The following is a 22,421-nucleotide window of genomic DNA, read 5'->3' as shown; positions in this document are numbered from 1 at the left end:
TTGCCTTGCTCGATGTGCATGCGCGTGACCGTAGTACGAACGGCATACTTTTATTGGCCGAAATTAATTTGAAAGAATCATAGGGGGTGAGGCCAGCACTTTTATCAATTTTTGCCTATTTTTTGTTAAGGTGCGATGTTGTGCTCTTCGCGATGCAGTAGGCTTTTCTGAACCCTTTTTTATTGAACAGAAGCCAATAATAATATTTCAAGCAATTATTTAGGAAGTTGTTGTGTTTTTTTACTTGACAGAATTGGGGCGAAACTTGAAAAAATATCAGGGGTAAAATTTAGCATTTTTATCAAATATAGCCTTGTGATTTTTTCGAGCGCAAAGTTCACCAGCCAATTTTTTCGAGCGGAAGGTTCACAAGGCTATTTTTTCGAGCGAAAGGTTCACAAGGCTATTTTTTCGAGCGAAAAGTTCACAAGGCTTATTTCGGGCAATTCACAAGGCTTATATACTTGTGATTTTTTGTTGAGCGTAAAGTTCATAATTTTGGCGTAAAGTTCATCATTTTGGCCTAAAATCTACAAGGCTTATAGCCTTGTAGATTTTAGGCCAAAATTTTGACTAGTTTCATAAGGCTATTATAGCCTCGTAGATTGAAGAGCAAGTTTTGACTAGTTTCATAAGGCTAAATTTTAGGCCAAAATTTTGACTAGTTTCATAAGGCTAGATTTTAGGTTAGATTTTGACTAGTTTCATTTATAGCCTTGTAGATTTTAGGCCAAATTTTGGCATGTGTATTTAACAAATTGTGAGTGTTATTTTATGTGTACAAGAATAAAGGCTGATTCTATTTAATTGTGTTTGTCTCATTATTTGACTGGTCTACTTGGCAGCCATCTTTTTCCACAATGCAACAAATTGGGTGTGTATTTTTTTTATGATAGTTTCCTTGCGCATAATTACTTGCTAAAAGCGACTTATCTACACACCTACTCGTATTGTGGGCAAAAATGACTGCCCGAGGGTCCATCTTATCCTGGTGGAACCCTCCCCCACCCTCTGGGGACTTACCTATTGGTCCCTACAGGGTGGGGGAGGGTTCAACCAGGATGATGGGCCCTCAATATAAATGGGGGGGGGGGGGGGTTAAGGCAAATGAAAAGCAAGATACAAGGAGAGTCATGTTCAGTTTTTTTATTAAAAAAACTCATGTTATGTCACTCACGACACCAAGGGAAGTGTCGATAACCCACGACACCAAATGAAGTGCCAATAACCCACGACACCAAATGAAGTACCAGTGACTCAAGACACTAAGATAAGAAACATTCTTCGAACTAAGCCTTAGACAACGTTTTAGTTAGTAAACTTGATAATTCATCACAGGAAAGTGTGAGCAATTTACTACCACAGACAAGTGGACGTGCCAGAAATCCTACACAAGGGGAAGTGCAAGAAATTCCCAAACACGAGGGAAAGTGTGAGCAATTCACCACACAATCATAAACTTTAGGATCCATCCCTATAATATAGGCCTACAACTAAATACAAACTCCATAAAGGTTGCAACATCTGTGCTGGGGATGGCAGGAACTCCTTGTGAAGATATGACACTCTCTGTCTCGATTACTTGATCCGTAGAACATGAACAAAAGGGAAGAGATAATGATTTAACACCTTCGTTTGTACAGGAAATACAAAAAAAAATAATAACTTTACAAGTTGTCAAAAATGGGCTAAAGTTTTATAAAGATAAGTCTTGTTTTTGCTCAGAATTTGCTTAAAAACAATTATTTTATAAAATCATTGAATTTTTGATGAAAATTTAATAAGTTTGGATAAAATAACAAGAGGGCAAGCCTTGTATTTTAGGGGGCATGGATTCAATGGAAAGAAGTCAATGAGGAGTGAAGTTTTAGTTTTAGATGTGGGAGAAACACCCCAGTAAACTATTCCAGGGGAAAACACATGCAGTCAGAGTGATAACCAAATCCACGTAGTGCCCCCGGCGTGATTCAACCAGGAGTCAGAGGTGGAAGGCGATGTTGGTAATAAGATGTACATGTACCACTATGCCAACTAGACCACCAATTTTTTATTTTCAATCGCTTTCATATCGTACCTGTCAACATGAAGTTGAAAGAGTTGTTATATCGCAGATGGCTGGACACTAGGCTTCAATAACGACAGCTTGAGACATCACTTCTGCTCTGTGAGACAGACAGCCGCTATGACTGATGAGCTGACAATCTCTGTTTGGATCAATTCATCTGTAGATGAAAAAAGAGAATAAGTATTAAGGTTCATTCATTTTCCCTAGCAAAGTATCAACAGAAAATAGATAATATCACACCAAATGAGTCAGTATAAAGAATGCAACTTTACAGTACAGATATCAACTATAGATAATGTATGGCACTGCGGAGCTTGCAGGCACGGGTCCATTTATGCCAGGCTTTTACATTGAGACTGAGAAGAACAATTTTTAAGTTTTGCTAAAAATGAGCTAAAATTTGATATAATCACGAAGGAAGCCTTGAATGTTTGTCAAAAATATTCAAGGTAAAAATTTGATAAAGGTAAAGCCTTGTATTTTTGCCAAAAATGAGCAAAAAAATTTATAAAAATTACGAGGGGGAAGCCTTGCCGTTTTGTGAGCAGTGGGGGCATGGGTTCACATTTTTGTAAGCGGTGACAATATCAGAAATGTGATTCACCTCATTTCATTTATTCTGGTTGTGAAGCTTAAGTATCTTTACGAAAAGCAAAATTCATTACTACAAGACTGGACCACCAGTTTTGTATTATCACTTTAGTATCGTACCTGTAAACATGAAGTCGAATGAGTTGTTATATTGCAGATTGCTGGAAACAGGGGTTCAATTACGACAGCTTGAGACATCGCTTCTGCTCTGTGTGACAGACAGCCACAATGACTGATGATCCGACAATATAGACGGCACTATGAATGATGATCTGACAACCTCCAATTGGATCACTTCATCTGTAGATCAGAAAAGAGAATAAGGTTCAAGGTTCATTTATCTTCCCACAGTACCTAAAGAAAATAGACATTAATCACTCAAAATAAATCAGTATAATTCACTTGAACCGCAACTTTGCAGATATCAAAACTAGATGAAATAAGGCACTGTAGAGCTTGCAGGCAATGGTCCATTTATGCCAGGCATTAAAATACTGAGACGAAAAATGTTTTACATCTATGAGTGAAATAAGAAAATATGAAATTAAACCCCAAAACAATTTAGGGGGGGGGGTCAAATGTCATTTTGCCTTGTACACCCTGAAAATCTCTAATGTGAGACCACAGTAAAATGAAGAGCCGGATTTGGCTAAAATTCAAAATTATTTCTCTCTCATTGAAAAAAACAACTACTCTGACCAGTTACTTGCCCCCAAAAACCAAGGAGTTAGCCTTGCATCTGTGTCAAAATGGGCTGAAATTTAATAAAATCACAAGGGGAAGTAAGCCTTCGGTCCGTCCGTCAAAATACTTTATGGCGCACTCAGTTAGCCAAAATCATATGGCTGTTGTAAAAAGTTTTGTTTTTTGGTTACACTATTTCAATGATTGACTTTACCCAACAGCCGTCGATAGCCGTTGCAATGCATCATGGGGCAACTTCATTAAAAAAATATATATAACTTAATTAATAAGGTAAAAAATAGGGAGCCAATAGAACAATAATTATATTCGAAAAGTATATTATTTTTTTACGTTGAATGCCTTGTCTTAAAACAACCACAAACTGATGAGATTTTATTTCTTTTCACGTGTTTTCGTTCAAGAATCACCGTTTTCAAACGTGCCGCCAGCCCCACGGCCAAAGTTTGCCTCATTTAAAATCCCATAACCACCGAATGATACCTTCAAGTCATACTATAAATAATTTTCAACTCACCTCACTCACTTTCCGTTTTTTTCGTCCACTGAATTTACGACAAAATGTGTAAAACTGAAGATAAAAATGGAGTCTCGTAAAACTACATGTCAGCCATTTTGTCCCATGTGAGGTGCGTGCGCAGGAAGCGGCACTGGGGCTGATTTGCATAACGAGAATTTCCGTACTTGATATGGGTGAATCTTTCAAAGTAGGGATATTACAAAACAAAGAAACACAATTTATTGAAAATGAGCGAGTTATTTAAATAAGTATTTCCGCATACGACGTGAACATTTCTTATGATAAGTTACAATTATCAAGAAAACATGAGGGGAACATTGAATTTACTGTCCAACAAAATGATGATGATCCTCCTTTATATTTTAGTTAATATTTTTTACATTGCCCAGTATCACTCATGCATAATGTCCATGTCCCTTTTGTTTGTTAGTGTTCGTTTTTTTTGTCTTTAGATAAGAGGAAATAAAAGCTTTTGCTTCTTCTTTTTCCTACATGTTAACGTAAAACTATTTTCTATTTATAGTTCATTAACTGGATGAAGTTTTCCTTAGTACAAGTTATATGTATCCTGAACAATGTTATTACACTGTATTGATTGATATTGACATGAAATAAATGTATAAATGAAAATGAAAAATAATGGAATATCATATCGGCCACAAGAGTCTGCCACAAACAAGGTAAGGAGAATACGTGTACATTTTGTTTTAAATGCATGTATGAAACCAACCAGCGCTTTTTAAATTCTCCATACCCTCTCAGCTAAGTAAGTCAGAAACTCAGTTCATCTGCAAAACCCTGATTTGTTCAATCTCGGCAGCAACTCAATTAGTTAGGCCGGGGTATGGGAGGGTTTGGAAAGGGGGATTCGACCCCTTTCCCCCGAACATTTATAATTATGATGGGGATGAAATAAAATTCATAACCAAACGTCGCCAGGATGGAACAAATTTATACATTAAAGGCGTGTGTACGTAGAAGGAATGTTTTAATAAACCAATATTGGTTGCTATATTATTGCCAGTGCATTTCATTATCGAAAAACCGTTTGAACTAACTGAAGATGGAGAAACCATGGAGTATGCGTTCTTGGTAGCTGTGCACGTGTGCATGGGATGTTCTGTGTCTGACACAGTTAAAGAAGAAATTGTACAATGGTGTTGTTTTTTTTGTCGCTCGTCTCGAATCTAGACTCTCGATTGATGTCATAAAAAGACCTGTGCAGTCACATGGTGTGGTCTTAAAAACGTTGTGTTCTTCTGAGGTCCATGGACGGACCACTGCTTATTTCCCTCATCTGAAAAGGTCTTTGGTTGACGTTTGAGCGAGGTGAACTCCATCATCAACTTTCAGCTTAGAATCTTTCTGGTGTTTTACAAATGAAGCTCGACCCCAAATGAGTGCAAGACCGGTCATTCCACATGGAGTTTGCGTACATCTCGACGCATTCCTCCGAGCCAGCTTCATGATTGGGCTCATGCGGGGCCCAGTTGGTGTAGCTCCCGGAAGGGCTACCGTCGATCCAGGCGAAGGAACCCGTGGTTGAGTCACGTCGGTAGCCCAGCCATGTGAGCTGACCTTTCTTCGGTGTGGCAAGCAGGACGAGGAAGTTACTTTCCTCTTGGCTCATAATGGACGCCAGATGAGATGGTCTGCCAAGGCGTGACAAACCTTGACAGTACTGTTCAGCTTCATCAAATGTCTTGGTATCCGTCACGAGAAGGTAGCAATGATTCCCAAAGCTTGTCCATGGACTGACGCAAGGCATGCAGGGAGATACAATCTGGACTTGTGACTGAAGTAGAGCTGCAAAAATACTCAACCTGATTATTGATGTTGCCATACTTGCTGAACTGGTCTGACTTATAGTGTTCGAGAAGTCTCAAGTTTGGAGCAAATTCTGCCTAGGCGATTTATTGCTCTGTTATCTTGCCAACTTGAAAAGATATTGCTCTTTCTTGTACACTATCACACATTGCTACTTTGGAAGCTACTTTAAGTTGCTACTTCTGATGTCACTGTTTCATGTAAACTGGTGATGTTCGTTTGCTCAGTGTGTACATACCATCTGATCAAGCAACAATGGGCTGATGAGGCAAATCCATTATTCAATAAATTACCTGATGTTATAATTAAGGCAAAGGAGTCCTCAATCCTTATAATGCTTCTTTTTGACGGTGGTTGCCTGTAGCCAATATCTCCACAGGGACAGTATAGAATTGACAATAATTAAAACTATTGATTTTTCAAGTCATTAGAAGCTCATTGAAACAGCAGTAAAGATGAGTAGGCCTACCAGAAATCAGTGACAATAGATAGTGCTGTCTCAATTAAAACTTGCTAGGAGTAGAATAGCCTAATAATAAAAATCAATCTTCATAGGAGTGTTTTATAGTCAGGCTAGATTTCACCTTGTAATATATTTTACTACAGTGAAACCATATTGCATCCTAATTGTTTATATTAAAGGGGAGGTACACGTTTGGTAATTACTCGAAACAAATATTAACTTAAAAAACTTACTTATTAATGAGCAATGGAGAGCTGTTGATAGCAAAAAAAACATTGTGAGAGACGGCTCCCTCTGAACATGGATTCCTCCATGCTCTGAAGTAGCATAGATTTTGAAATAGAGGTAATTCCTCACTAAATAATAAAAGACTTCTAGCTAGAAGTCTTTTATTCCTATCTGAAAGCACACAAATGCGTTCAACAAGGGTGTTTTTTTCTTTCTTCATTTTCTCCCAACTCCGATGACCAATTGAGCTCAAATTTTCACAGGTTTGTTATTTTATGCACATAATGAGATAAACCAAGTGAGAACACTGGTTTTTGACAATAACCAATAGTGTACCTTCCCTTTAAAAGTACCAGAAGTAGTGAGAATAATAAAAAAGAAAAAAAAGAAGTCTACAATGTGCTGTTTTTACATAAAAAGCCAATCACAAAGATGCAGAAGCTCTTTACAAGAACATTATTGTATTAGTAATGTGGTTTTGCGAGAAAAACAACAACAAATTAATACAGTAGGCCTAATGAATGTGTACAAACACATTTGTGTTTGGGTTGATACACCACACCACTGATTACTGGTAATCAACACTTAAATGTGCATTGAACTTCCAATGACTTGATAAATCAATATTTTTAATCATCACCAATCCTTTATGTCCCTGGGAAAGTATTGGCTACAATAGAAACAATTTAAGGACTTTTTTGCCTTTATGACATCAGGGGTGGATTTCACAAAGGTAGTCCTAACTTAGGACTAGTCCTAAGCAATGCTAAGAGAGAGATAGGACTGGTCCCAAGTTAGGACCAGTAACTCATCCTAACTTAGGACCAGTCCTATCTCTTAGCATTGCCTAGGACTAGTCCTAAGTTAGGACTACCTTTGTGAAATCCACCCCCAGGTAATTTATTTAATTATGAATTTTCTATTAATTTGTCTCATCAGCTCATTGTGTGAATCGCAGGCGGCCTACCTCTACCCCCCCCTAAAAACAAAACAAAAAACAATATAATAATTTGGATGATCTTATTTGACCAGTGAATGCTTAACTGTTAAAATCAATTTATTTCTTTTGATTGCCGAGTGCTGATACAACGGTGCAGTCATTTTTAAACAAAATTGCATTGGTTTTTAACAGGAAACATACCGTCCCTCGATGGATAATTTTTGTAGGACACAAACACAATGTCCACAGATCTACGTTAAACTCGCACCGTTTAATATGATGATGGTAGAAAGCTTCCCTTAAAATATTACTTGCTGAGGTGCTGTAATTTTTGAGAATTGAATAAAATAGTAAAACAATGTCACGAAAATAATTGTCCTCTCATGAGACCAAAATTATTTCAGCGTCTAAAACATATTTTCGTAACATTGTTTTACTCATTTCTCAAAAACCACAGCACCTCAGCAACATATATTTTAAGGTAAGATTTCTACTCAAATCTGTGCACATTATGTTTTGTGTTTCAAACGGTGCCCAAATCCTTTAAACCAACAAAATAACAGTAAGAACTCACACTACCAGGCCAAATTTATCCAAGATTTTATACATTTGGTAATTTATTCAGAAACCCTACCTTAACTAAACTTTACATTGTGAGGGCGAGGAGAAAAACACACTATTTTAATTCAGAAATCCCTTTCCCAAAGACAAACAAGAATGTTAAAAGCATTTATAATACCAAATGCAGCCATATTAGATTGTCTTTGACCAACTGCTATTTTGTAAAATGTAAGGAATGTTTTTTAGTTTTTAAAACACAAAGCAGTGGACAACATTCCTGATACAGTACGAGAAGGACATTCTGCAGCCATTTAAATCCCTTTACAGACTCCCGAGTCAATGCCCGGAAAATAGTACCTCAGGAAATTCATGCAAAGATGCCATATGTTAGTTTCACACTTGATGCAATTTTCCCAGGGGAAAATGCACACCCAAGTTGCTAAACCTAGGCCTGATGCTTTGCTTTTGAATGGGAAAGGGCACCAAGGTGCGTTTCTAATGAGGATTTTTTTTTTCTTCTAATGGAACATTTCAAGGAGCACCAAGGCAATGACCAGGGCAGTGAGGCAATGGCCTCCATGAAACAACGGGGGAGGCTGTTTCCTGAGCAATGACTTTTTCCCAGGAGTCTGCCAGGATTAATATGAAAGGGTCCAATAAAGTTCCATGGGAATCTCCCAGGAAATTTAGGTGACTGTAAAGGGGGCTTGTATAGGAAGTCGAGGTCACAAAAAAAAGAGAGCATGTTTATAAAATTACTACAGCGTGCACATTGAAGTGTTCACACAGACCACTTGCATTGGCTGCCATCAATAAGTTTAAACCATGCATGCATGTACACGCCGCGCACAACTCTCAATCAGGTCTTCGTTGACCTCACTGAGGGCGCTGTTTGGGTCTTGTGGCGTTATATGCAAGGGTTCAATTGAAACCTAACATGAAAAACACTCCTCTTAGTCCTTCACATTGGCCCTTGTAGCCTAGTGGTCATCAGTCGCGATTACATGTCTGATACCTGCGAGTTCGAATCTCCGTACAACTTCAATATTCTGCGCCTTGAACACCCAGCAGGGTGGATATGTGCGCATTACAAGTCTTATTATTATTATTATTATTTACTATAGAGAAAGTTGACATATGCTAAACTGCGTTCGAGGTTTTTTATCATTAATTCTTGCCTTGTAAAATAAATTCCGTTCAAGTAAACATTTTACACTAGAAACCTGGCAGTCTTGTGGGTTAACCCCCTAAATTTGAGTCCGGGTGGTGGGGGAGAGGGGGGGGTCTTCAGAAAACCATAATTAAACACTTTTACATTTCAATCTTTGGCTGTTGAAAGATCTTCTAAGCTACGACTTAAAAACCATGATAGAATTGTCACAAAAGTTTTTTCATGAATAAGGACAAAAAAGTGATGTGAGAGTTGCACTCTCTGTTGGCCAATGTGCTCTTATCCTACAGTGGGCAGCCACAATAATGGGTGCACATTGATTTTTTGTTGATTTTACGAACAGTTTGAAAACCACTCATGTAGCAGTTATCACATTGTTATTCATATATCAATCAACGATCGCTGTGTCAATGATGAACAAAAAGTGATTGAGTTTTTCGAATACAAGATCTGCATAGAGTTACTCAGTATTTATCTGTTGCTCATTCAGTGTCTTTGTAACAAAAAGTGTACCATGATTGTGGCTGTGCACTACAGGTAACAATTTATATGGTTTATCTAAAAGTTCAAGGAGTTTCTTTCGAGACTGCATCTCACCAATAAAAATCTCAGTCCGACCTCTTGCCGTGGCAACCAACCTTCATAATGTGACCAGCCTCAAATTCATTATGTACTTGTATGAAATGTACAGCAATCTCTCAATGTTTAAGGTTCAAGGCGGTCACCTACAAGGCTGTGTATCCTTCATATTGTACCCACGTGTTAAAAATTGATAGCTCCGATGTCGCCACCAGTTAGCCATTTTTGTTGTGGCTTAATTGTATAGGTACTAATCGGAGCTGGTTGGTTGTCATTTGACCAAGCCGTGCTTCTTGGCCTCGACTTCATAGATGAGCAACCGCCACATCTTGACAACGAAAACTTCTGCTTCTTCGTCAAGAACCTATGATAGAAAAAAGTACAAATTTAAAGATTATGTCTTGGAAATGTGTTTATCCCAAGTCTTGTATTTCTTGTAGTGCCCAAGTTGTTGACGGCAAATCCGACTACTTCTCAAATGACGTTTGAAAAAGTCCCAGCGATCTTATATCAAAGTTGACTGTATTTAAACTTTACAAGCTTACAAGTTGTACATTTTGAAGAAAAAAAAATGTTTACAAATGAAAGAAGTTCACAATAATGAGAATAGTACCAAACTCTTTGAGTCAAATTTATAATTTATCAGTCATGCTGTGAATCATGTGACCATGAAATCCACAGCTTTCTTTACATCAAACAAACCTTAATAAACAAAAAATCCTAGTGTTCTCAGAAAGGATAAGTTAATAATCAAGGACGAATCAGCCGAAAGATGGTGTTGTTTATCTAATCATCACAGAACACAAGGTTTTTGGGCATTTGCATTTAGTCGCCCCAGTCTGGCCACGCATGGTATTTGGTTCTTGGAAATTAGAAAAACAGACCAAAGTAGGAATAATAGCATGCCTGTCATTGTCACAACGATATTTCAAAAGCTAAACAAACGAGCTCCAAAAAGTTCCCCAAAATAATATTGTGGGTGGAAACAGAATTTTTGTTTTATAACAACCATGTAAAGTAGTCCAACATAAAAAAAAAATACAAAAGCTTTTTTTTTTTTTTTGCTTTTTTTTTTAACGCTTTGTATAAAAGATAAGTGCTGGATCACAATTTTTGCATATTTTTAACGTAAATTATTCTCTATATTTTTATATTGTTGTATAGACATATGGCCTGTCGGCGTATATATGTTTGTTATTCTTAATTCAGTGTGCGTGTATCTCGGCTATTTTTGTATCTGCCTGTTGTTTCATTTTCACATTTGGTGTGTTTTTTAAAACTTGTGTGAGCAATGCAATTTCTTCTTTTGAAGATCATTAAAGTTTTCTTATGTCTTCTTCTTATGTCTAAGGCACTACCGTCGATTTCACCAAACTCTTCCTACATTAGGATTCATCTTAGGAGTTAGGACGAGTTGAGTTCCGTCTCCAAAGACGTAAGGACGCATTGAACCCATCCTAAGTAAGGACAAGTTACCCGTCCTAACTCTAAGGACAAGTTACCTGTCCTAACTCGAGATAGGATTAGTCCTAGCATTTCGTGAAAACCAACTTTTGGTTATTACTCAAAATAAATTTGAGCATTAAAGCTTACTTGGTAAACGGCTCCCTATGAAATACCAATGTTTTTGCGAAAGAGGTAATTTCTCACTCAAGTAATAAAAGACTTCAGCTAAAGCCTTTTGACTAATGTGTCTTTTAACAAAGTAATGCCACAAGGGTGTTTTTTCTTTCATTATTCTCTTGCAACTTCGATGACCAATTGAATCAATATTTTCACAGGTTTGTTATACTATGCATACGTTGGGATACACCAAGTGAGAATACTGGTCTTTGACGACTACCAAAGGTGTCAAGTGCCTGTAACATAATAATCTGAAGGTACTGACCATAGTGATGTCACTTAAGATGCTCTCTGCTGAGCTGTGAGCCAGGAGCTTGGAGCAGATGAATTCCGTCAGTGTCGCCTCCTCCTCACCGATGTACTCTACTATCTTCTTGTTAATCCAAGGCTTGATTCGTCTCTCCATTAATGACTGCAGGGAGTAAAACATATATGTTTTTTGGTTTTACTCATACACTGATGCGTTTAAAAGCACCATCTCCTCAGGGTACGCACTCATTTTCTTTGTCAAACTGTGTCAGAATGCACTACCTTCCCAACTTTTGATGAAGCTTCTGACTTGGGCTTAGAGAACAGGACCACTCGGCTTTTTAGGGGTTCCAACTATCCAGAAATTTGCACATTAAAGATATCATTATTGCGACCCCCCCCCCCCAAAAAAAAAAATAAAATAAAAATAAGATACACCGAAATTATATTTGCAAAAACGGTATCAAATAATGCATATTGCATGAAAACGATAAGTCAACCAATAGTTCCTTCTAGCTGAAGTTAGGGTGGTCGGGCTGGCAAAGTGGTATCTTTCTTCACCTTCCACCTCTAGTCTTTACCCATTTGCACGGGGTTTCCTGGAAACTAATTCGCTAGAGGTTCCTCCCACATCTAAAACATCACTTTTTCTGAGGGCCCTTGGCTTCACAACCTAAACAAATGAAATGAAAAGAAGACTTCCTGAAGGATCCTTGCAACCCACCTCATCAACGACCGGCCAGTCCACTTTATATCTGAAAAGCTCCTCCTTCGCCGTTGGGATCTTCTCAATCAGATTCTTGATGGTCTTCCTCTTCTCCTCGGCGGCCGAGGCGATGGCCTGAGACTGACCGACGGCCTTCATCTCTTCCTCCGAGTAGTCGATAGGGACAAGTTTCCGTCTCTTCTTGTCGAGGTCTGTCGGGTCCTCGTCCTGGTTGAAGGCTTCGACGATACTCAGCTTCTTGCGTTTAGCGGCAGCGGAGAGCTGCGGGTCGTTGGCCCCCACTGAAACAAAGTCAAGTCAACAGTAATGTTTCAACCACGTATAATTGAATGCTGAAGCTACAGATAGCCACTGCGAAAAATTACTAGGGTTGAGAACCTTATCTCTTCAAATAGTGGCCTTAATTCTATTACAATTGAGCAAAGCTTGGCCAAATTTCATGGCTCTACTTATTGTTAACAAAGAATCGGCGCTGACATAAGCAGGAAATTACGTGCTTACGCCAAGCATATTTCACAAGTTAGCAGGAAACTTTTGTTTGTGTGTGTGCCTACTTTATGTTACTAGGCATTCTTTGCTTGCTCAGCTAGCACAAAAATTTGGTGTTTGCAAAGTAAGCAGAGAATGGTGATTGTAAGCACATAATTTGGCCCAGGTTGCTTCTGCAGTTTATCACTCTCATTTGGCTATGGCTCTACTCTCTACATCAGCATGTGTATGCCTCAAAATGCTACTATACTGTTGTGGTATTGTGAGGTATGGGGTTGGTTGTCTTTCTGCTGCTAGAGCTTCTTCCATTTTTTATGGCCACAGATCTTTTTCTTACGCCGCACCGTTTCTTTGGAATAGTCTTCCTGTGCATATTCGCCAAGCTAATACTTTACAATGTTTTAAGTCCTTGTTGAAAACTAATTTGTTTAAAGCTTCTTTTTTGTAATTTGCCTATTTGTATCTTGTATCTTTCTCTAATTGTTTATTTTATTGTTTCTCTAATGCGCTTAGAGGCTTTTGCATTAGGCGCTTTACAAATGTCTTATTATTATTATTATTATTATTATTATTATTATTATTATTATTATTATTATTATTATTATTATTATTATTATTATTATTAATATTATTATTATTATTATTATTATTATTATTATTATTATAAACAAACCAATAGTAGGGGGGTTAATCCAGAGGGTTTCAAAGAGTTGACACTGACCTAGCTTGAGACCGCCGAAGCTAATCCTGGGCTTGTGTTGCTCCTTCTGAGACTCCCCTTCTTCTGCAGAGTTCATTGATAGAGGTTCAGGGCTACCATCTGAAGATGACTCTGGGGTGCGGGGACCTTGTCTGATTGCTGCTGCTTGCTGCACCTGTAGATTAAGAAAAAAAAACATGGTTCACCCTTAACTCTTTCACGTACAGACCGGTAGCTTGAGACCGGTGTGGCAGTCTCGGAGCTCCGGCGGTCTCAGAGCTCCAGATTAACAAATACGGTAGTATTACGTCATGCCGTGCCTGCACACACCAAGCGAAAGTAGTTGATTTTAGCGCCGTGCAGAGTACACTCTCGTAGTAGACTTAGGGACAAGTCGTTTATTGTCCCACGCAGTGAGATAGTAGAGTTGCAGCGGTGCTTTCCGCGCGCGAACTGCTGGTTGCGCAACTACTGCGCCGCCCGACTCTAGGCAGCTCGTAGTAGTCGCGCAACCAGCAGTTCGCTGCAACTCGACTATCTCACCGCGTGGGACCATAAACGACTTGTCCACAAGTCTACTCTCGTAGCTGTCATGGCGGCGCCCATATCGTGTGGTGAACGAGTGGAGCGTATGCGACAGTAATGTGAAAAAAGTAATCACGTTTATAATAAGTATTTGAGGAGTGGGAATTACAAAGAAGGTTCTTCTGAAAGCCAGAAAAGGGTTTTGGGTTGCCCTTCGGAAAAGCACTCGTACAGGTCTCGAAGATTTATTTGTGGCGGTAGGGGGGGGGGGGACAAGGACTCACGCCCGCAACGACAGCATGCTACGTCATCCCGGAGAGCTTGGCACGCCAGAGATCTGAGACCGTGATTACTGCGTGCCGAAATCTCCGGTGACGTCACCCGGAGCTCTGAGACCGCCGGAGCGCTGAGGCCGCCACACCAGTATAAATCTCAGGACTCAAAATAACCCACATCACCTAGAGCAATCGCTGTAGTGCACTGCGCTTTTGCTGAAGTGCCCTTCGCAAGGTTCCGAAACAATCTTACATTTTCCCCATAGAAGTGCCCCTTACTGGAGCGAAGATCAAGGCTTTCAAAAAATAAAGATCACAGAGTTTCTTAGAACAGGAAAGAAGACTCAATTGTGGACGCTATTATGACCTGTTTTTTTGGGGGGGGGGGGATTGCTGTTTGGAAAAACTTGAAACAAATTTGAAATTATGTGTCCATATGATCAATTTCTTACTGAAATAAATGGTGCATGAAAGGGTTACAAAACAAGCCTGGCAGACCTTTGCTAGTACAACCTGATACGGGCTAGTAAATAGCAAATCTCAACATGCCCTTTAAGCTAGTAAAATACAGTGCGAATGTAATGTACCAAGCTTAGTACATCACTCATGTTCCCCATAGCCATGTACATTCTTTGAATCAAATCACATGATTGGTCTCAGCCAATACAAAATCCCAATCTATTACCATGGTATTAACAACAGTGTGTGTACTAATTACTGCAGACACTTACAATGGGTTCTTGGTGAGCTTCTTCCACACCATCCAATGGCTTCATCGTTGGCTCTAGTTTGGGTTTATCCTCCTTGATTGGAATCAGTGCCAGCTGGGGTAACCTGTGCTTCTCTCTCTCTTGCTCAAGCTAATCAAAACAAAAAAACAAAATTGAATAGATGGAAATTTGTATAAATTTGGATAACCCAAATACACCGATGTGTGAAGAGCACTGTACACTCAGTCCTTTCCCGGGCTCTGTGAAAAAATCATAGGCATACTCTCGTGGGATTCGAACCCACCACCTTTGAGGACAGATGAAAAATGGGCTCAGCTTTCAATTCAATTCAATCCACATTTATTTCCATATTGATGAACAACAATAAACAATAAAACAAATTAAGTACAATAATTTAAGTCAAAGACAGTCAAGAACTGGAAAAATAAAATATAAATATGAAATGAAAATAACGTAATGTAATGGATACAGTGCAAACCAATATGGGGGCATTTACAGAAGCCAGAAAAGCATGTTTTGAAATGTTAGGCCTTTTTGTATTGTTAGACAATTCAAAATGAAAGAAACAACAGCAAAGTATTCTACTTCACTTCAACTTAAGGACACATAACGATGTCTTTTCACATCTCGTCCAATTCATTACCTTTTCCATTTCTTCTTCCACATTGTCGTGTCCCTCCTCCAGAAGTTTACGTTTGATTTCTTCCAATTCCTCTCGTTCCCGTCTCCGGTCTCGATTATCGCCATCGATCTCCTTTTCCCTCTCTTTGCGCCTTCTCTCCAAGGCACTCCCCCTGAAAGTACAAAGAATGTAGGAATAAGATTTGATGACTCAGTCTTACAAGCGATGAGGCGTTAAAGCGAAAGGGGAAGTGATGCGCTTATGTGAGACATGAAGAGTGAATTGGCAGCTATGCTAGACCCGAAACACCCAAGGTGTTACAATTCAGAGGGTTTACAGACTCTGTGAATCACAAGTTACAATTACAAGTCGCAGCAGAGGTTCCCTCAATCTCAAACTCACGCAGAACGCAAGTGCTGTTTTAGGATACAACCATTTTGCACCGACACAGCAATATTGATTAGTATTAAAGCCATTGGACCCTATTCGGCAAACAGTATTGTCCAAGGCCCACACTTTGTGTATCACAACTTCTATATCAAATAACAAACCTGTGAAAATTTAGGCTCAATCGGTCATCGGAGTCGGGAGAAAATAACGGAAAAACCCACCCTTGTATCCCCGCGTTTCGCCGTATCATGAAATGTGTTTAAAATAAATCCGTAATTCTCGCTATCGAGAACTGATATTGTTTTACAGTTTTCTCAAAAAGTAAAGCATTTCATGGAATAATTTTTCAAGAGAAGTCTTTCACCACTACCTTCTGTAAACCCTGTAAGTAATTTGTAAACCTGTGAACTTTTTTTTTTTTCTGTACCGAAAGGGTCCAATGGCTTTAAGTGAAGAAGAATCATTTTCTGACTTACATATAGTATTTGGGGTCATCTCTCTCATCATCATAGTCCTCAAGGAACTCTCGCAACCTCTTGGCTTCCCTCTCCATCTCGGACCTTTCCATGTCCTGTTTCTCTCGCAGCTTCTCGTACTCCCGGCTGCGTTTGCGTTCACGCGCTTCGCGTGCTTTCAGTCTCTGGTGAGGTTTTAACAGGAGATGCAACAACGGTTAAAATACCAAGAAATAAAACCACAGGGGAAGTGACTGGGTAAATTTCAAATGGATTATAAAGGATTGGTAGAGCAGAAAAAATGCTCGTAGACAGTGTTTTGTGGGATTAACCATGTACATGAAACACCACCAAGGCCAAGACATGGGACAACTCAGGCCATGGCCCCCATGTAATTTAAGGCCTGATCCTCCATTGATCAAAGATTTTTTAACTGACCTGCTGATAGGCTTCTTCCTTCTCTCGAAGCTTCCTCTCCAGCTTTCTTCTCTCGAACTCCTCCTCTTCATCGAACCTGTCCCTGTCATGTTCCCGGTCGCGGTCACTCCGGTCGCGGTCTCCCCGACTCTCTCGTTCGCGGGATCGACCTCTGTCACGCTCCCTCTCGCGCTCCTTTTCCCGGTCTCTCTCCTTTTCGCGTTCCCTATCTCGTTCTTGTCTCCTGGATAATAAAACGGGGAATAATAATAATAATCACCATCATAATAATAATCATCGTAATAACTTGTTCTCATATTGCATACTTTACAATAACCGTATCAACAGGGCTCGGATTTGACACTGGACCACAGGCCCAAGGCCAGTAAGTTAAGTGTCGGGCCAGTAAACTCATGACTGGACAAGTCCAGCAGTCTTGTGTTTTTCAGTTAAATAATCAAACCTCACTGTGTAATATCTTAAACAAAATCAAATTATGTTCAAATGTCAAATGTTGACCTTTGATTATGACAAACACCTTTCAATTCTATTGAGTAATTCAGTATGCACCCCATGTATACCCATAATGACAAAAAAGAGATAACAAATTCATCTTATTGTCATATTGCTTGTTGAAATAAAACCGGGCTTAGAAAACATTTGAGCAACAAGCCCTTTGGTCTTGTGGATTTTTTACCCAAATTCGCCTTACGTTACATGTATAGTGCTCTGGTCATTGGGTCAATAACATCCCTTTAATCTTTCTCAGCTCCCTGGGAGTATACAGCCCTGACCTGCCATGGCGCTCCGAAGGTTTTTTCTACACGATATGAACCTCTACCATCGGAGGTTCCCATTTATATCCCTCGGTGAAGAGAAGCAATTATTAAAGTATCTTGCTCAAGGACACACGTCTCATGACCGGGATTCGTACTAACACACTGAACCACCAAACCTCAAAAATGTTTTCTTCAAAACTCACCGATCCCTATCTCGTTTTTCCTCCCTCTCCTTCTCCTTGAGGGCGTCCCTCCTGTCGCGATCCCGTCGCTCTCGTTCCCGTTCCCGCTCCTTATCGCGCTCTCTCTCCCGCTCCTTATCACGTTCCCTGGACTTATCGCGGGACTTGTCGCGGACCCTGTCTTTGTCTTTATCGCGTCTGGACTCACGGTCTTTCTGTCGCTGCTCCTTTGCCAGTCGCTCTTTCTCTCTGTCTTCAGCAGCCTGGAGAAACACACAAGAAACAAGAAAAGTTTGTCCTTGGATTAGGTCTTGTTTGAGTTTTCACTTAAATTAAATCCATGGATTTACTTTTTTCAGAAAAAGGTATAAAAGTACACTGAATACAGCATTATCATTAAATGATTCAATAGAAAAAGAGATTTAAATATAATTCATGTTTTGAGATTAACAACACATATTTTGCAACGGAAAGCCCATTTTGGCCAAGTGGAAATTAACACAAAAAGTCAAATGATAATTTGAATATGTTCAAAATTGGTTTCTGAGCCGGGCATACAATTGTCGGAAGAACACTTCCTTGAATGATACACCATTTTAAAAATGGGATTTAAGTCCACAAAAATGAAATTGTCTGATACTAAATATGGTTTCACACAAAACCATGCAAAAACTTCAACAATAGACCCCTCCGTTTACAGCACTCGGTGTGCTCTGTGAATAGGACTACAAAAACGGGAGAATAACTTGTGGATTGTTTTCTTTCACCACCAGCTTCTTGTGTTCAGAACTCTGTGTATACACAGGCATACAACTGCACATTATCGAAAAAGAGTACAGAGTTGAACCAAGGAGATCTGGGCCCAATTTCATGAAGCTGCTTTAGCAGAAAAAATTGCTCAAACGATTTCTGCTAAGAAACAATCAGCAGAATACCAGTAACAAACCGTGACATTTGTTGGATCCGTCATAAAAACGAGCAGGGGAAAAGAAAAGAAATGTGGTACATAATGCAATAAATATATATTTATCAGATTTGTTTTTTAAAGTTTCTGTTTTGAGGGTTACAGTTTAAATGTAACATGTCCCACGGACAGATCACACAGCATGCTGCAAACATAGGGGTCGTTGATACAATGCAAGAAATCAACATGAAATCATTAAACAATCACAAAACTACAGGTATTGTTAAGTCATAATGCCTCACAAGCTTGACTTCCCCTTCTGCGCTGAAAGGCTCGCCGTACCAAACTCTTTGAGAGACAGCTTTTCCTGAGGTCTCTGCCAATTCACAAACCCAGGGTTGCTCGCTCACGTTGTGCACAGGAAAAAACTGCAGCCTAGTCCCAAAGGCTAGCAACACTGGCAGCCCGTCGATCGGGGCCGATACATCTCAGAAATGTTCAGCTCGGATAATTTGGAGCTACAAAATTGGGTTACCGCAGCCGGTGCTAGTGTCCATCTTCCTCCGTTTTGGAAGGGATTTTGACTGAATCATCAAAACCAACACCATACATCATCAACCAGCAAAGGTCAGGTCAGGGGCCATGACCTTTGACATAAACATGGCATCTGAGATGACTCTTTGACTTGATTGATAAATGAATGACGAATGTGTAAATCAACAAAAATAGCTACTACTTTTATGACTGTGGGAAAAATGTTTTTGTAACTTTCAAAGACAAATTTATTGCAGAGATGCCAACATTTGCATCTTGCAAGTAGGGAGACTTTGGACAACAATCAGGGAGCTTTTTAGAATTACATTCATAACATTCAACATTCCACAGAGAAATAGTTTCCATAATCAGGGAGACTTTCCAAATATGTTCATCAGAACAGGGAAAGATTTGTTTACTCTCAGCAGAGTTGGCAGCTCTTGTTAGTGTGAAATTAATTCATAAATGAGACTGTTTTCTGGCAAAAAATGTAGAGCTTCTTTAACTACAAACGATGCCAACATTATTTCACAACTTGACAAAGGGCATCAGGCCTAGAAAAACACAGGCCAAGGCATGGCCTCAAGGGGCCCTGTTAAATTTGTCTGATAGTCTGAAAGCTCACAAAGCAATGGCTTTAAAATTAACAAGTTAGCTCAAACATAAAGAACTCTACATTTCTTGAATTCACTTACATTTTATACAGTTGAAATCAGTCACATTTTTACTTGCATTATTATCAGATAATATCAGAAGACCAACATTTTTTTATGTCACAGTTTTCAAAAAACCAATCCAGATTAAACAATTAAAATCTCTATATTAGTGTGTGAAAAAAAAACATAATCAAGTTATCAACCACATGGGAACATGATTCTTAAAAAATGACCTAGGGTTGAAAGAAGACAAATTGACTAGACTGGTATTTGAACCAACGACCTCCGGTTTAACATGCCTGCGCTCTACCAACTGAGCTATCATATCTAGCCCTATATTGGTGGTCTCCCTATAGACGATGTGACCTATGTTTACATTCAAACCCCCCTCTGTTGAAAAAACACTGTATACGTCATGTTTCGCCGGGCAAAAAGACACGTAGTCATGGTAAGATTGCATACACTTTCTAGCTGGCTGCCAAAACACAAAGGTTTTGCCCGGCGGTATGTGCGCGAACCATGTTATGGTTTTCGTAAGACGTCAGAGGTCACATCGTCTATAAAAATACATGTAAAATGCTTCTTGAATTGTTAAATCAAAGGGATTACTTCTTCAACTTGGACCAAGATTTATTGAGTGTTATGACATCAGGTGAACTGGGTTATCATCCTGTATTTATAATTGTATTGGTAATTGCACTAAACACACAAAAAAGGGCCAGACTTTGTCTCACTTTTAACCTCAGTATCAAGCAAGTTCGGGTGTGCACCATGGTAAACAAAAGGTCGATTATTTTAACTCGAACCCTGGACCAGAGGCTGGTTTCTTCCCTGGTCTTGGTATCCTTAGTTCATGCTAAAGCAAGTAAAGCGCAGATGGGGACCAGTGACACTATAGTAAAATGGCGGAAGGCAATGGAAGTTTTGAATACCAAGGGCCTTTCACAAACATCGGCTTGGGCTCCATCTCCGCACTCTGCGTACACAGTGAAAACGCAGCTCTGCCTTTTACCTGCATTTTTTTTTAGCAGGGCTTATTGCATGCAGTGGTTCGACGAAGCCTGGAACCAAAGCTGAAGCCCAAACCCAGGGTTGAGAAAGGCCCATTTCGATGGTTGACTAGACTTCCCAACAAGTATATCACTTTGCATGTCCGTTGTTGGTCAGTGGTCAACCACGGGTCGACTAAAATGTGCACACTCCAACTTGCTCATGGTTGCCTAGATTTGCATGTAAAGGAAAAGTTGCGGAAGGCAATGGAAGTTTTGAATACCAAGGGCCTTTCACAAACATCGGCTTTGGCTCCGGCTCCGCGCGCTGCGTACACAGTGAAAACGCAGATGGCGGCACTGTGGTAAAGGCCTATAGGACAAACTCATTCAAAAGAGAGACAGAGGACACAAACTCACCAATCACAAGACAACTTTTTATCCTTGCTGAAATTTATGGTATATCTTGGAATGATTTCCTCTGTAATAAGTAGGTTTTGTTTTGTTCTTTAAAGCAAACAAGACCTTAGGACTCATGGCCTAATGTGGCACGGTCGATCCGTCATTGGTCGATCTATGATGAGTCCTTGTTTACGCGGCTGAAAATAATAAATCTTGTGTTTGTTAACGCTTACAGCTACAAAAGAGTTAATGGTTTACATACCTCATTGACTGTCAAGATGCTCTGTTCAACAACAAACAAAACACACAACTACACAAAAAGGCTGCTTCAAGCACACCGGCCTGCAATTTCATCTTTGAAAGGGCAAGGCCATTTTTTATTTTAGAAACTGCCTTTGAAAAATCCTTTAAGTCTACAAGAAACTTCTGAAGGGGCACCTAGGCTTAGACAGGGGCAACAAAGACAATGGCCTACGCAAGTCTTAGCAAAATTGCTGCGCACATGTTTACACAATTTGTGCACAAGACAATTTATCGAGCCATTAGCACAAAATGCATTTTAAATTTGATTATTGGAACTCAACACACGAAGAGTTTCAACTATAAAAGTTCCACTGCAGAGACGGGCATGATAGTTGGTCCGCAGGTAAAAAAGTAGGAACATTTGATGGAGTACAAGGGCTGACCTAAATGTATACATGGTGTAGGCTCGAATAGACTTTTCAGGCCTTATTAATAAGTATTTCTCTGAACTTTCCAAGGGCAAAAAAACACACAGATTAGAGTAGGAAAGGATATAAAGCCTGCAGAGACTAAGAACGCATTGAAGCTATTTTCAGGTCATAAACACAGACAAATGAAAAATCAGAAGAACTTACTTGGTGGACGAAGACCAACGTCAAGTCTTACAGAGTCCGACACTACCATTATCAGCAGTGCACTGGCACTGCCTAGTTTTTGTTTGTATGCAATACTCACCAGCCCTTGCAGATTGTTCCTACGGAAAATGAACAGCAAAGAACGCCACTCTGCTGTGTATGGCTTCTATGGCGAGGTATTCTAGAGCATTCTATGCACAGTGGGGGTACATTACAATGGGCCGTTAACAATGTGAATGCCACATGT

At 39.5% G+C, this 22,421-nt stretch overlaps 1 protein-coding gene across 2 annotated transcripts in view; it reads right to left on the bottom strand.

Annotated features, from left to right (window-relative positions):
- Positions 1-8,942: 8,942 nt before the first annotated feature.
- Positions 8,943-22,421, bottom strand: part of LOC117289663 (RNA-binding protein 25-like) — a 29,526-nt gene continuing 16,047 nt past the window's right edge. For both annotated transcript variants that reach the window (XM_033770889.1, XM_033770897.1), the window contains 9 exons: positions 17,833-18,074; positions 16,872-17,094; positions 16,455-16,618; positions 15,610-15,760; positions 14,967-15,095; positions 13,457-13,610; positions 12,244-12,527; positions 11,536-11,682; positions 8,943-10,011 (listed from right to left, as the gene is read on the bottom strand). In XM_033770889.1, coding sequence (XP_033626780.1) covers positions 9,919-10,011; positions 11,536-11,682; positions 12,244-12,527; positions 13,457-13,610; positions 14,967-15,095; positions 15,610-15,760; positions 16,455-16,618; positions 16,872-17,094; positions 17,833-18,074 — 1,587 coding nt within the window. In that variant the 3' untranslated portion in view covers positions 8,943-9,918. The remainder of the gene's footprint in view (positions 10,012-11,535; positions 11,683-12,243; positions 12,528-13,456; positions 13,611-14,966; positions 15,096-15,609; positions 15,761-16,454; positions 16,619-16,871; positions 17,095-17,832; positions 18,075-22,421) is intronic.

This window comes from Asterias rubens, chromosome 1 (assembly GCF_902459465.1).
Source record: "Asterias rubens chromosome 1, eAstRub1.3, whole genome shotgun sequence".
Classification (NCBI taxonomy): Eukaryota; Metazoa; Echinodermata; class Asteroidea; order Forcipulatida; family Asteriidae; genus Asterias; species Asterias rubens.
Note: the sequence above shows the minus strand (reverse complement) of the source record. Positions and strands in the feature narration are given on the sequence as shown.